The sequence below is a fragment of the Myxocyprinus asiaticus genome, chromosome 44 (genome assembly GCF_019703515.2).
Source record: "Myxocyprinus asiaticus isolate MX2 ecotype Aquarium Trade chromosome 44, UBuf_Myxa_2, whole genome shotgun sequence".
NCBI lineage: Eukaryota > Metazoa > Chordata > Actinopteri > Cypriniformes > Catostomidae > Myxocyprinus > Myxocyprinus asiaticus.
The window spans coordinates 20,206,572-20,221,294 of NC_059387.1; the positions used below are offsets into that span (position 1 = coordinate 20,206,572).

Here is a 14,723-nt window from a genome sequence, read left to right on the forward strand (position 1 = left end):
AATGCTACAATGTTGTTAATAATAATATTAACAAATATATATATATATATATATATATATATATATATATATATGGCTGTGTTAAATTGCCTTGATGTTAAATAAAACGTTATTAATGATACAATAATAATTTTTTACAGAACATTAACCACTTTTGGTGTATAAATCATATCTCTGATGTTCATTGTTAAATGTTTATTTTTGCATTGTTTTATTCAATTGGCATGAAGGAGTTTCCAAGTTTTTTTTTTTTTCATAAGCTCCTCATTCCAATTCTGGAGAAATGAGAGAATCTCCTCTATGTCGGTGCATTTGTTTTGTAGGCTATGTTAATTTAATAGCCAAAAAATTTGGAAATATGTGAATGAGAAAAAAAGTTTTGTTTCAGTAACAATGCACATTGTGCAATGTAGAGATCATGCAACGTTGTAATTATTGAAACATATCATTTTAAAATTGAATTAATTGTTTAAATTAAAGTATTTGACATAAAAGGATGACAGAGTCATAAGGTTACCAGAAAATGTTTGCTATAGTGCAATGTTTAATTTTGGCTCACGGCCCTCAATCAATTTGGATTTTTGACCCTTTGCAGGAAAAGATTGGGCCACCTCTGGTACAGACTGTATACTGTAAGCATGTAGCCTGTATAGCTGAGATAGTTAAGTCTGCATAGCCAATATAAATCTGTATAGTCTGTATAGCCTATTAAAATAACTGTGTAGTCTGGATAGCCTATTTAACCAATATAGGTAAGTCTGTATAGCCTTCACAGCCAACATAAGTCTGTATAGTCTGGATAGCCTATTTAGCCAATATAGGCAAGTCTGTATAGTCTTCACAGCCAACATAAGTCTGTATAGTCTGTCTAGCCTATATACTGTAAGTCTCTATAACCTATATAAGTCTGTCTATTCTGTATAGCCTATATACAGTAAGCCCACTGTTACAGGCAAGACAGTATAGCCTGCAGACTGTATAAGTCTGTATAGTCTGTATAGTCTATATAGGAAAGTCTGCATAGTCTGTATAACCTGTATAGCCTATATATTGTACATGCTGTATAGCCTATATAGGTAATAATATAATACAGTATATTGCATTATAAATGTGATCCATTATATCTATCTATCTATTTTTTTTTTTTACTTTTTTTTATATAAATAATACTTCCCGGTATTCATGGTGTAACCATTAAATCTAATTTTATAATGCATTATATAGAAGCTTCATAGAATGTATTATCAAAGGTGCTGCTGCATATGACCCTCTTAGTTTTATCACAATTACCGGTAACAATGAAGGCGGGTCTCTCAGACCCGCGCATAAAAACTGCACAGCCAATGAATGAAAGATTCATACGGGTTAAGATATTTTTCATTGGCTTTGGAAGAAAGCCGTCGCCAGCTACTCTGCAGAGACCGAGGGAGGGATAGTCCCATCAGATAGTAACAAAACCGAGGGGAGGAGGACGCAGAGCTTTCCACTTTCAGCATGTGCTTGAACACAAGCCGAACTCTCAGCACTGGATGATATCCGCTCGCGCTCCGCTAGAGATTTGTCGCAATCCCGCACTCGATGATCGATCTTCGGCTTGAAGATGCGCGCCAATATTTAGCGAAATCTTCGCCCTTCGCTGTTTAATGTAAGACATTCTCCATGGCGTCTCTACAGCAATCAAGAATTCAGTCATACCTGGAGAAGAATAAAATCGGACCATTGTTTGAGGTACGCTACCCCCTTTTCACAACTTTTAAACAATTAAGCAGGTTTTGAAATGAAGATATTAATGAGGCATCTTAGAATTTTGCTGCAATGTTAACAAGAGATAGGCTACTTGTGCCATATTGAATGCTGATTTAGACGTGAATTTCCCCGATTAAATATAGTGGAATTGTCATATTTAACCTATTTTAAGAAAAGCCTTGCCTATTCTATTTTAGTTCATTTGAAGTGGGAAGTGAATGAATGCTTGCAAACAATAAATTTGTCCTTATGGGTACAGTGCAAAACCTCATTCACTTGCGTTAATTTAATCAGCTAAATTGTACAAAACTAGAAAGGTTTTCGTGCTAGTCATGTTGAAATCTGTATAAAATCAGGTCAAAGCACCAAGCTTTCATGATAACGCACTGTATAGCCTATATAAATGAGCATGAGGCAATGTGAGGTAAGATGTTTCTGCTGACTGGACGCTTTCTGTCAGTAACCCAAACTCCATATACCATTGTTTCTCAACTGCTACTCACGCTGAAAAAATGTTAACCCAAAAATGTGCTTTACGTAGCCACATCTAAATTACCTGGTTTGATTTAAGTCAAAAGTATTATTTATCATCACTGAATCATCCTGAATACATTAGATTACACCAATAACACTAATTTCAAAGGTTAGATCAGGTAGAAATAGCTCCTTAAAGGGATAGTTCACCTAAAAATGAAAATTCTCTCATCATTTACTCACCCTCATGCCATGCCAGATGTGTTTGATTTTTCTGACCTCTGCAGAACACAAACGAAGATTTTTAGAAGAATATCTCAGCTCTGTAGGTCCATACAAACTCAATGCAAAGTAAATGGGTACACTGTTAAAAGAACACTGTGAAATGTACAGGAATAGGCTGGTAGCAATAAGCTAGTAAGTTGCTGTAGTACATTACACAGTATGCTTACTGTAAATGTAATCACAGTACATATAAAATGCTGTAATTTTTAATACAGTAATAATCACATTACTGTAATTGTCATCAGAGTAATAGGATGCTGTATTTTTATCAAAGCAAATATTATACTACTGTAACAGGAATTACTGCATTAATTTTAATACTGTAAAGTAATAACTGTAAAATAATTACGTACTGTAAAATGAAGAGACTGTTTTTTTTCTTCACAAAAATGACATTTATTGTATAACCCCATTCAACTTTCAACATTTTAAATTTGAAAATATATAGGCACTAAATAGATTTGATTTTGTATTTTTCATTTTGTAAATTTTTTTTTATTTTGTAAACAACATCACCACTTTCCTGAACATACAAATCCTTCCTCTTTGTTCAAGTTGGCCCGACAATGTAAACTGCATGGCATGAAATTCTTTTGTTAATCTTCATGCATATTTAGAGAACTTTAAAATGATTGATTTATTGTTTGAGGAGTTTTAGTTTATTTGATTGTACTTTTAGAGACAAATTTAAAAGAAAGAAAAAGAAAAAAAAAACAAAGGAAAGGAGTTGTTAATTGTAAAGATATGTGCAAGTCCTCTATTATTTTACATTTGCTTTCTGAGACTTGCTGACAGTCACATGTATCCTAGTAATGTTGATTCAATGTGAAAAACACACAAAAACATCACTTTGTTGAAAACTAAGTCACACAAGATATTTTCAAGTAATTTTACAAACAAAACAGTCAAATCCAAGCATTGGAAGCAATTAAAATGTTCAGTTAAAAGTGGAAATGTATAAAAACACAAATTAAATATGAACCAAAGACAAATGTCTAAGACTGACTTTATTGTTCCTGAACTATATTCTTCTTCCTGAAATGGATACTTCTTCCTGGGCTGGAGTCTTCTTCCCTGCAGTGGAAGGAATTAGTTACTAATGTAGACATTTATAGGCAAGACTGATGGCTCTATGACAATTTTTGTTGACTCTTTACTTCCCATTAGAAATACCACAATATGTTTCTACTACTGACAACACTACATAAAAGGGCAGTAGCATGGTACAACGGTACACACACACACACACACACACACACAAAAGGGCATTATTAAGTCCCACCGCCCTGTGTTCTGTGTAACAGTGAATAAGGTCTATAAATAAACTTGAACTCTAGAGTAATGTCTTTATGGAAAGTATTCAAGGTAAAAATGAATTAACAGTCTCACCTGGTGTCAGTTGTTTCCGCCAGTCATACTCAATGTCATACCCTGAAGAACGATGCCACATGTGGATTGAGGGACTCATTTTTCATTGGACCATCTTGCCAGTCCTTCTGCTCACCTGGACCTTGGAAGCGAACTTACTCTGTTCTGGATATATCCTGACACAAAATCTGTAAATATAAAAGACATTATACATTACCCTAGCCAAGGAGAAAAACAGTGATAGTTTGTATTCTTACCCATATAGTGGTATTTGCTGCTCCATGGGAGTGTAATACATCCACCAAGTTCCTGTCCTATCAAAAATGTTGTGGTGTTTAAAAGTCTTACCCGTTTTTGCGTTTTGTTTCGCCTCGGCCCGCTTCAGTACTTGGTAACCATGCCTTTACGGTAGCTAGCAAGAGAAAAACGAGTGACAAGCTTCTCCAAAGGGAGCTAGCTAGCGCATCAACACACACACATACACGCGGGCACACACAATGTTCCAATTGAACTTTTATCCATTAATGTTACTCCTACACCAAACTGATGACGTTATCAACTAAATGTCACCAGATAACAAAATCTATCAAAATTTAATGTGCAAATAGTTTCTTTTGGTAATATTAGGCACACTAGCTTACTAGCTAAGGAGGGTGCCTCTCTCCACTTCTCTCTCCCAGTGCACTCTTAAAGTTTAACACACAGGTAACTTTACATGAGGAAACTGTGCTCTATTTACATAGCATTGCAAAATAATGAGCAAAGTTACCTTGCTGAAGTCAAAAGCTGAAGAAAGTGTGGAATCTTGTCAGTAAGCTCTTGCAACAAAATAGTGTGGAGAAAAGCAGGTGGCCATCAGCATATCGTTATACTCCCATCATTTGTGTAACTGTTAACATTATGGAGGATATAAACATGTCGGATCCTCCTCTGTCTGAGTGATAACAAAAACTAGAAAACGTCTGTGTTGGAAATAATGCAAAGTGTACCATCAGCAAAGACAGATTATTGTTTCTACTGCTGAAAAAAAAATCCCGCTCAAAATTACTGTATTGTGATTCACAGGAAAAATGTATTTACTGTCAAATTCACCTGCCAAAGAAATTTGACCATGATGCTTTGCAGATCTACAGCAATATGCTGTATACAGGTTCTACAGTAAGCATTTGTTCATTATACAGTAATAATGCTGTGAAAACTACAGAAATTTGTTACAGTGTACCAAAATTTTGAAACTCTAAAAAGCACATAAAGGAAGCATAAAAGTAATCCACACGACTCCAGTCGTTAAATCCATGTCTTCTGAAGCGATATGGTAGGTATGGGTGAGAGACAGACAGATCGATATTTGTTCTTTTTTACTTTAAATTCTCCTCCCTGCCCAGTAGGTGGTGATATGCATGAAGAATGCGAATTGCCAAAAACAAAACAAGAAGAATGTGAAAGTGAAAGTGGAGATTGATAGTAAAAAAAGGACTTAAGTACTGATCTGTTTCTCACCCACACCTGTTATATCACTTCTTGATATGGATTTATCCACTGCCGAATGGATTATTTTGTGCTGCCTTTTTGTTCTTTTGGAGCTTCAAAATTTGGGTACCCATCCACTTACAATGTGAGGACCTACAGAACTGAAGTATTCTTCTAAATATATTTGTTTGAGTTCTGCAGAAGACAGAAAGTCATTCACATCTGAGATGGCATGAGTAAATGATGAGAGAATTTTACTTTTTGTTTGAACTATTCCTTTAAGGTAACAATTGCAGGTTAACAATATGTATTTTGGTCCATCAAATCATGCATAAATGCTGCACTGTAAATTTATGGGATACTATATTTTTACACTCTCAGCTACATTGGATAATTACTGTAGATGTGATAATCATGATGGAGCCTATAATAAATTCAACAGCTTGATTTTTAACAGTCTTAATATCACACTAAACATGGTGTGCACATTTGGTACTTTTATGCACATAATTATACAGTAAACATTAAACTAATTAGCCTCAATTACTTTTTTGCCCATATATAGGCTACCATAATGAACCAAAAACAGCGTTGTCATCCACCACTGCTATTATCTCCATCAGGCATCTGTAGTTAGAAGCACAGTCTATATGAGTCAAACAGCTGATGTATCAACTGTCTTGTAGCGAAGACTGTGTGCATGGGCTGAATATTAAACAGCAATAAAGCTAAAAGCAGCGCGCGTGTGACCTAGTACCATGGACAGCGGCGCAGCGCGGAGATCTGTCACATGAACGCGCTTCCCCCGGGGGCGAGCGAGCGCTGAGAGCGGGTTGCGGTCGAGGAACTAAAAAGAGTGTCTGCGTTCCGCTTTAATTCTGTCTTTTCTTCAAATCTGTTAGTTTAGGAGCATTTCAAAGCGGAAAATTGCTTGGAGGTAAGAAACAGTATCCTGAAACGGCCTCAAATTCGCCTCACAGTTCTAGTGGTACACAACATGCAAATGTTACCTTAAGGAGCTTTTTTTTTTTTTTTTTTTTTTTTTTTTACCTGATCTAACCCTTAAAATGAGATTTGTTGGAGTAACATAATGTATTCAGGATGTGAAATCATAATTTAATAATATTTTTTAGCAAAATAAATAAATAAATAAAATAATAATAAAATAAATGTACTTCTAAATATGGTAGCACTTTACATTACAGTGTGTATAGTGCATTATATGTCACTGTGATGAATTGCTAGTGATTATGCAATTACAAGCAGCTACAAATAATTAGAAAGTATGTTCAGTACACTATAAAATATTTTGTTAAGTAACCTAAAAATGTGCTTCTTGTGGTAAAATACAAATTAATAAATCTAAATTATTAAAGACAAAAATATAATTGCTGAATACATTAACTTACCAACCAAAAAAAGTCATGTTTAGGTTCAGATCAAGTAGAAATAGTTCCTTAAGGTTTAAGTACAGTGTAATATTATGCAGTACAAATACACATTAACATTAAAGGGATAGTTCACCCAAAAATAAAAGTTATCTTATCATTTACTCACCCTCATTTTGTTCCAAACCTGTATGACTTTCTTTCTTCCTTGAAACACAGAAGTGAGTCACCATTCACTTTCATTGCATCTTTTTGCTTTACACGAAAAGTTAATGGAGATTGAGGCTAACAGATTCTCCTATTGTGTTCCTCGGAAGACAGAAATTCATACAGGTTTGGAACAAAATGAGGGTAAATTTTTATTTTGGTGTAATAAAAAAAACCTTTTCATTTTGGGGTGATGTTAAATGTAATGTGACCCTAAATTTAACTTCATTTATTTTGCACTTCCATAGTCATGCACTGGAATACATTCATAACTTGTCACACAGCTATTAATGTATTTACCTGTGACACCAGTTTTCTCAATCAGGATGTTCAGGTACTCGGCACCTTTGTCATTTTCTAATGTCATTGCAAACAGCTGATATAGAGCGTCAGTTTGTTTGCACATCATAACTATTATCCGTGTCTGTTCCTAGGTGTGTTTGCTTGATGTGTTTCCACTGTATGCTGTAACTATGCTCACTGTGAAAGCTTTGGCACTAATGATAAATTACCCTTGTGAGCTCTTTGAATGGATCTTGAAAATGCGTAGTTGCCAAATAAACCTAAATTAAGGTCACTATGGATGCAATTTGCATGGGTCTGGGGAATAATACCTGGGATATAGCTGCTGCATCTATAAAATGTCAGACCCTCCTCACCAAGGCAATGCAACAATGATCTTTACTGTTTTATTGGTCGATATAGGTTGAATTGGACTTTTATGCCTTAGTTGGCATAGTGGGGCACTTATATACATATTCAGTGCAGCTTCCATACTATAAACTATACAGCTAGTTTCCTTTTTCTGTTTTTATTCTTGCTTATCACACTCACACACTCAGCATCAGTAAATTACCCATTCTCTGAACAGCAGCAAGGACAAAAGAGCAAATTTGATAAAGACCTCAAAGGAATAGTTCACCCCAAAACTTTGTCATCATTTACTGAACTTCATGTTGTTCCAAACCAGTATGACTTGCTTTCTTTCATGGAACACAAAAGGAGACATTAGGCAGAAAGTTAACTTAATTTACAATTCACTTTAATTGTACGGAAAACTACAACTTGGACATTCTGCTAGGGTGCTTTCACACTAGTACTTTTTGTGCGCAACCAGGTTCGAATGATGTCAAAATTTGCTTCATTTGGATGATGTGAATACTGTTTTCCAAACTCGGGTGCGCACCTGCGAACCTCACTCGAGTTTGCTAAAAAAAGGTGTTCTGGGGAACGCAGTTGTAACAAATTGTGGAAGTAAACCACTCGTGATGATGTATAATTCACATCTTGCAGGGTCCCGATCCCAATTATAATGGTACAATGCATTTCTCATCTTGTCTCCAAATAAATCGCCTTCAGAGAGCAGATCACATTCTTCACATCTCTTGCAATGCATCCGCGGGCTCGCGGCAGACAAATGCTAACTTTCATCATATCATTGCACACTCAATGCATCCGTGGCAGAAAAACACAAGTGTCGTTCTATGCATGTAAAGTTTTGGTGGTAAATCCAAAGAGAGGAATATTTTAATAATACAGCCAAGCTGATGTCTTAAGTTGTTACCTTGTTACAGTGGTAAACAGCTGCTGCTTGTACTCACCTTTATGATGCAATTGGACCGAGATTCTGACCCAAATGTGGGGGGTGTTGGGGGTTTGACATGATCTCTAACAGCTGTTTCTTGTTACAGTGATAGCGGGGAGAGGCCTCAAAAGCAGCCAAAACATGCCAGAGAGCAGAAGGACACGAGTGTGCTGCGACTGGCATGTCTTATTTGAGTGTTCTAATGTTTTTAGTGTTGTGAAGCAGAGATTTCAAGTAGTTTATGCCTAAGTATTGCGAAGCTGAAGGTTTCAATAAGTTTATGCTGACTGAGAGTTTTGTTACATTGAATTGTTTGAAATAAGAAACGCACTGTGAAGAACACACACAGAGAGTGTGGAAGGCAGAAAAAAAAAAGCCTACCTGAAGCGTGTCACTGCTCCCCATCTCCTTTTCCATACTCGAACCTGAAGGAGTGTTACAGTCTGTATTTAGTCTAAGTAAACATACCCTAGATGGATGTCTTTGACCATGAATGTGTCAAGTTAAACAAATTTCAACTTAAAATAAAAGAGACACATAAAGTTTTTTGAGACCTGCATTTTGTTCCATTCCATTACGCTCAATATTGCTTTTTTAACACAATACAGCATCCTGTGTGAACAGTATTTTGTCTTAGTATTTAATAAGCCAACATAAAATAAAATAAAATAAAAACTATGGAAAATGTTATTCCTCATGAAGTGACCCCTTTGACTACAGACCTTCATTGAGAATCCATAATTTGTATTAAGCTGTGTGTAACCACTCTTTATCTATTACCGTCCCCATATAAAAGAGAAGCAGACAGCAGAATTCATAGACTCTTAGGCAATTGCAGTAATTTTCTGCTCCACTCAGCTGTGACTAGAACAAGTTTAGGGCAGGAACAGGAAAACAGGCTATCAATAGCCAATCAATAAGCTTGTCTCGCAGTCTAATGGTTGGTGGCAGTGTAATAAAGAGAGTAAAATGTTTGGAAGCAGCAGCATAATTGATCTTTGTTGTGAACATTGAGCATTCACCCACACGGTATACTGTAGTTCAGGCAGATGGAGGTCTGATTAGCATACAGTACACACTAATGAATTCAGGCTATAAAACCACAGGCATCAACACAGAAGTAATTTCTGTATTTGGAACATATGCAGTTCAACATATTCTTCTTTTGGCCACTGTATGTGTTTCTGTGTACTGGATTCATATTGATATGGCTGGAGGTTTGGTTTGCAGTCCCAGCGGCTGCCACAGACAGTACTTTCACTTTACTGAGTCACATAAAAACTTGGGCAGGGACCTTCTAGTTTTATTGGCACTGCTCGGTGATATTTGTATATGATTCCTTTACCTTATAGTAAGGGAAAGCATTTTTCATCTGGCGTTTAATATTTTCTGCTGACATTTATTGATGGCATGGATCACTCTTGACAGGGTCTCACCAATGGACTTTGTGGGATGTCATTTAAATGTCTGGCTTTTTTGTTAACTCATACTCATGGTGCAGCCCCAAAAACAATTTAAAAATGTGTCCACACTTAAAGGGGTCTGTAACAGACCAGGTTCTTAATGTGGAAAGGAGGAAGCGGGGGACGGGTGAACAATCCACATCAGACATTTATTGCTGCACTTTTCAGTGTCACACAATAAGACACCGCTTTTCAGCAGTACACAAAAGGTTTGCTTTTCAGCACACACTGACACGCAGACACACACAGACAGCTTCGTGCGTCTCTCTCTCTCTCTCGAACTGCAGCTCCGGCTCCACCTTATCCCTCTCCCGGCTGATTGTGATCATTCTCCCCCAGCCGTCCTTCATCGCTCAGCCACGCCCCCCCGCTCGCCACATATCCCCATCGCCTGACTCAAGCCAGGGAGCCATCCAGCCTGACTTACTCCCCTCCATTTCTGTAGGGAAAATATTGCCCTTTCAGCCTGTCCTGCTGCCGGATGGTTTTCCCTGCCTCCTGGGAACAGGAACAGGACGAGGTGGAGAGAGAGAACGAGATAGAGGGAGGGAGAGGAGAGAGAGAGAGAGAAGGGAAAAAAAAACTTGCCGGTCCCCGTACATGCCGCAGGATGGTCCTCAGCCCACTGTACTGCTTCCGTCCACAACACTGGGTGATGCACCACCGGATTGAGCACTCCCTCGGTGTTGCGATCCTCAGTCAGCGGCGAGGACTATTTGATGGCGCATCTTCCTACAAATTCCCGGGTTTCGGCATCAGTGTAACAGACCAGGTTCTTAATGTGGAAAGGAGGAAGCGTGGACTAGGTGAACAATGCATGTCAGACATTTATTGCTGCACTTTCCAGTATCACACAATAAGACACCGCTTTTCAGCAGTACACAAAAGGTTTGCTTTTTAGCACACACCACACTGGCATGCAGACACACACAGACAGGTTTGTGCATCTCTCTCTCTCTCGCTCTTGAACTGCAGCTCCTTATCCCTCTCTCCTTATCCCTCTCCCGGCTGATTGCGATCATTCTCCCCCAGCCGTCCCTCATCGCTCGGCCACACCCCCTGCTCGCCACAGGGTTATTTTATGAGGAATCAAATTTTCCTTGATATTTTTAAATATAAGTGGTAATTGTACTATTAAAACATATTTTATCAAGAATTCTATACTAAGTTTTAGAATTCAAAAATTCCTCTGCAGCCCCAAAGGAGCATTTATTGTCTCCACCCTGCAAAAATGACTCGTTTTGAAATGTCCCCCCTTGTGGCATAGAAGATAGGAGTCCTTTGAATAGCCACGCCTCCACAACATGCATAATCATCTCGGTGAATTCAGAGAGAGAGAGAGAGAGAGCAGCTGAGGAGTACCAACACTGGAAGTTGCACTATCGTTTAACTGTAGTTTGCTTTTAACCAACAAAAAGATTAAGATGTGATGTAACGTACCCAGATGTTATATTGTTCCTGGCTGTGGAAAAATTGCATCTCTGCATAGCATTCTGAAGGATCCCAACATAAGGAACGAGTGACTTATTGAAACAAAGCGTCAATTTGGGATTATAATATTTTTTGGCACATTTTCTCTAAGGATTCTTTTGAGCACCATCATTCAGCCTTTGCAAAGAAACTTGTATTGAAAGATGGAGCAGTATATTGAGTAACGAATGTAATTCTGTTTAATTTGCCTGGGTTATTTTGATATGAATATTTTTATTGCATAATAACCCATGACCAGAACTCCAACGCGGAACGGATCGTGCCTACTTATCCACGGTTACTCGCTAAATCTTGTATGCCTGATAATATGAGTATTGGGAAGCAACAGTGTGCAGAATTTGTTCAGTTTTCAGTTATTCAGTCAAACAAATGTTGTAATTTGATTGCATGCTTCACATATATTGGGACATACTGTATGGCTATCAGTGATTGTCTGGAGTGAGTGATTTTAGTGGATTTTTTAAATGGCTTGCATGTTTTCATTCTTTCATTTAAAAACAAAACAAAAAACAGTTCCACATGTGCAATTGTGGGAGGGCAAACGCTCTGCAAAGATGTTATCCAATCAGAACAGTGGGCATGTCTTAAAGCTGTAGTACAGGTAAAACATTTCAGACAGAGGGCTAAACACAGGGTAGAAAAAGGTCATGTAAAATTACACATTATAGCTGTTTTTTTATGCAAGAAAACTATACTAACATAAGTGAACAAATAAAATGTATAATAAATATAAATAATAATAATAATAATAATAAAAAAAAATTATAATTATAAAAAAATTGACCCTTAAAATTTTTTATAATTGTTCTTTACATTATACAGCTAACAAACAAGCTGAGAGGCATTCATTTTAAAGAGAGCAACCACATGCATACCTATTGAGCAAAAAAATCACAAAAAGAAGTTTAAGTTTCAAATGATAAAAATAATAGATTGTTCAAAATTAAGCAATTTGCACACTTTCTAGTTGTCATACATTAGCGGAACATAGTTACTGTGTGCTAAACAATACCTGTGGTTACTCGGGCTAGTACACCTATGTGAACTTGAGGGGAACTGCCTTCATACATCCATTAAAAATGCCCATGGGACCAGCTGGTTAAAAGTAACTGCAAACAAACAAACAAACAAACAACAAAAAAAGTTGAAGTTAGTTCTGAGAAAAGGTCTAGCTTCATATTTTATCTTATGTAATGAAATGCACACATTTTAAGTGTGACTTAACTGTCCAAAAGTGTCTGCTGTACATTTTAAGTAACTTATACTGTACTTCACCAGCATATGTTCAAACAGCATGTATAAAACCTCCTTTATCTTGCCTGTGCCATAAGAACACCCCAAACATTCCATAGCCATTAAAAAGTGAGATCAAACAATATTATTTGTATCTATTTTGGGGTATCTCCTCAGTAGTATATATAAACCCATAACTGTGCTTTGCCTGTTATCATTTCCTGGCTTCATATGCACAAAACTGTGTAAAACATCTCACCTCAGGGTAAAAGATGTGGATTAATAATGTTTCTAAAATATTAACGTGTGGAGGAAGCACTGATGTTTGGGTAAGAGAAGATCTCACAGAGCAGGCAATGTAACAAAATGCCTCCCATCAGTGCCATACTGTAATACCACAACTGCTAAACAATGCAGGTCTACCTTACTGTATTTATTAGGTGACTACCAAAACCATTTGACCTCATGAGGAAAAATCAGCCAGGGTTAAGCAAAATAAACAGAAGTAATGATCAAGTCAAGTAATTAAAAATAAATAGCTTATGAAACTTAAGTTAAACTTCTAGAACTTCGTAAACTTCAGCAGTTTTTAAAGAAATGTGTGTGGCTCAGCTTTTTTTTAGGGCTCCATCCCTGTGTGAATGGATTCACAGCCTAGACCTCGCTGAAATAGTGTCAGCCAATGTCCATTGAAAAGGTTGTTGGGTAATTACCACTCTTCAGGTTTCTCACTTGCTGTATACCTGTATTTTAAAGTTGAAGTATGATATATCTGTGCCACTAGCGCCACCAAACAGAATTGCAAAAATAATCACTGTTTTTAATCAGGTGTTCCGAACACTCCCCCGTCTTCCTTTCATAGGACAAAAATATAGTTCTTTAAACTTATGCCATTGTTAGAGCCAGTGTTGGAACAGTATGTTAGTCTGGTCGGGATGCTTGGACAAACCAAGTAATGTTTGATTGTGCCACAGAGTAGAGGTCTGCAACCCGACCTGGGCCCGATGGGTTTCGGGCCAGGTTCGGGTCAGTTTCTCAAGTAGGACTTAGGGTTCAGGTCGGGTTGGGTTTGTAATTAATAAAAAAATAAGCAGGCCTACCGAACTTGTTTCACACACGTGTTCTCACTCACAGACACGCGCGAACGGATGAGTTAGGGGCTGTTCACACCAAACGTGTTTTTGTGTGCATCTGTTCTGTTTTCCCATTGTTTTCCTATGTAAACACTAAACAAATGTCTTTGTCTGTTGTGCCATGTCTCACTGTTTCTTCAGCGTCTCACGCAGGCTGGCACTGTTTAAACACCGTGTGAAGTTAAAAAGAACTTCAAAATTTCAAAAACGCATGTTGAGCCAGCGCTCTGTTTCATTCTTTGCACTGCATCTAGATTGTTTTTAGCACAGGTGTCACAAAGATTCAACGTTCTGAACAAGTTCAGGCTGTAAAGAGGGGACTGTTGCATTGTTTCATATTATTCCAGATTGTTCTGCACCAAGCAAAGTTTCAGCGCATAAACGGTAAGTCAATGCTTTATTTCCATTCTGCTCTAGAGTACTGAGGGGCTGCCGTGCCTTGTTAAAACTATATGTTTACTGTTTCAATACTTATATGAATGTTATATGCTTACATAAAGTGTAGCCTTGCTTACATCAAGTGTAGTACTTGCTAGGAGAAGAAATGATAAAGACAGTGAACGATTTCGGGTGGGGTTCGGGCTTATGATCTGACAGTATCGTTCAGGCCGGGTAGGGTCGGGCCACACTGTCTCGGGTACGGTTCGGGTTTCATTTTAAGGCCCGTGCAGACCTCTAACACAGAGCCACAGTGTTTCTGATTACACTTTGCAGAGAAATCAGCCTACACAGATTTTAGGTTAAAATTTGGATGAATGAGGGAAAGAGTATTTTATAGGTACTGTACCATAGTCACCATTATTCCCCATTTTAATCACTTTTCGTCTTCACTGTTTCATTATAAATGGTCTTATGGTGTCAAATGATTTTTTTTTAAAAG

The 14,723-nt window shown here is 37.4% G+C and overlaps 1 protein-coding gene across 3 annotated transcripts in view; it reads left to right on the forward strand.

Annotated features, from left to right (window-relative positions):
• The first annotated feature begins 1,479 nt into the window (after positions 1-1,479).
• LOC127434668 (uncharacterized protein C8orf34 homolog) overlaps positions 1,480-14,723 on the forward strand; it is a 115,713-nt gene continuing 102,469 nt past the window's right edge. For all 3 annotated transcript variants that reach the window (XR_007896072.1, XM_051687559.1, XM_051687560.1), the window contains exon 1: positions 1,480-1,728. Coding sequence is in view for 2 of the 3 variants with exons in the window: in XM_051687559.1 (XP_051543519.1) it covers positions 1,660-1,728 (69 nt within the window). In the remaining variant the exon portion in view is untranslated. The remainder of the gene's footprint in view (positions 1,729-14,723) is intronic.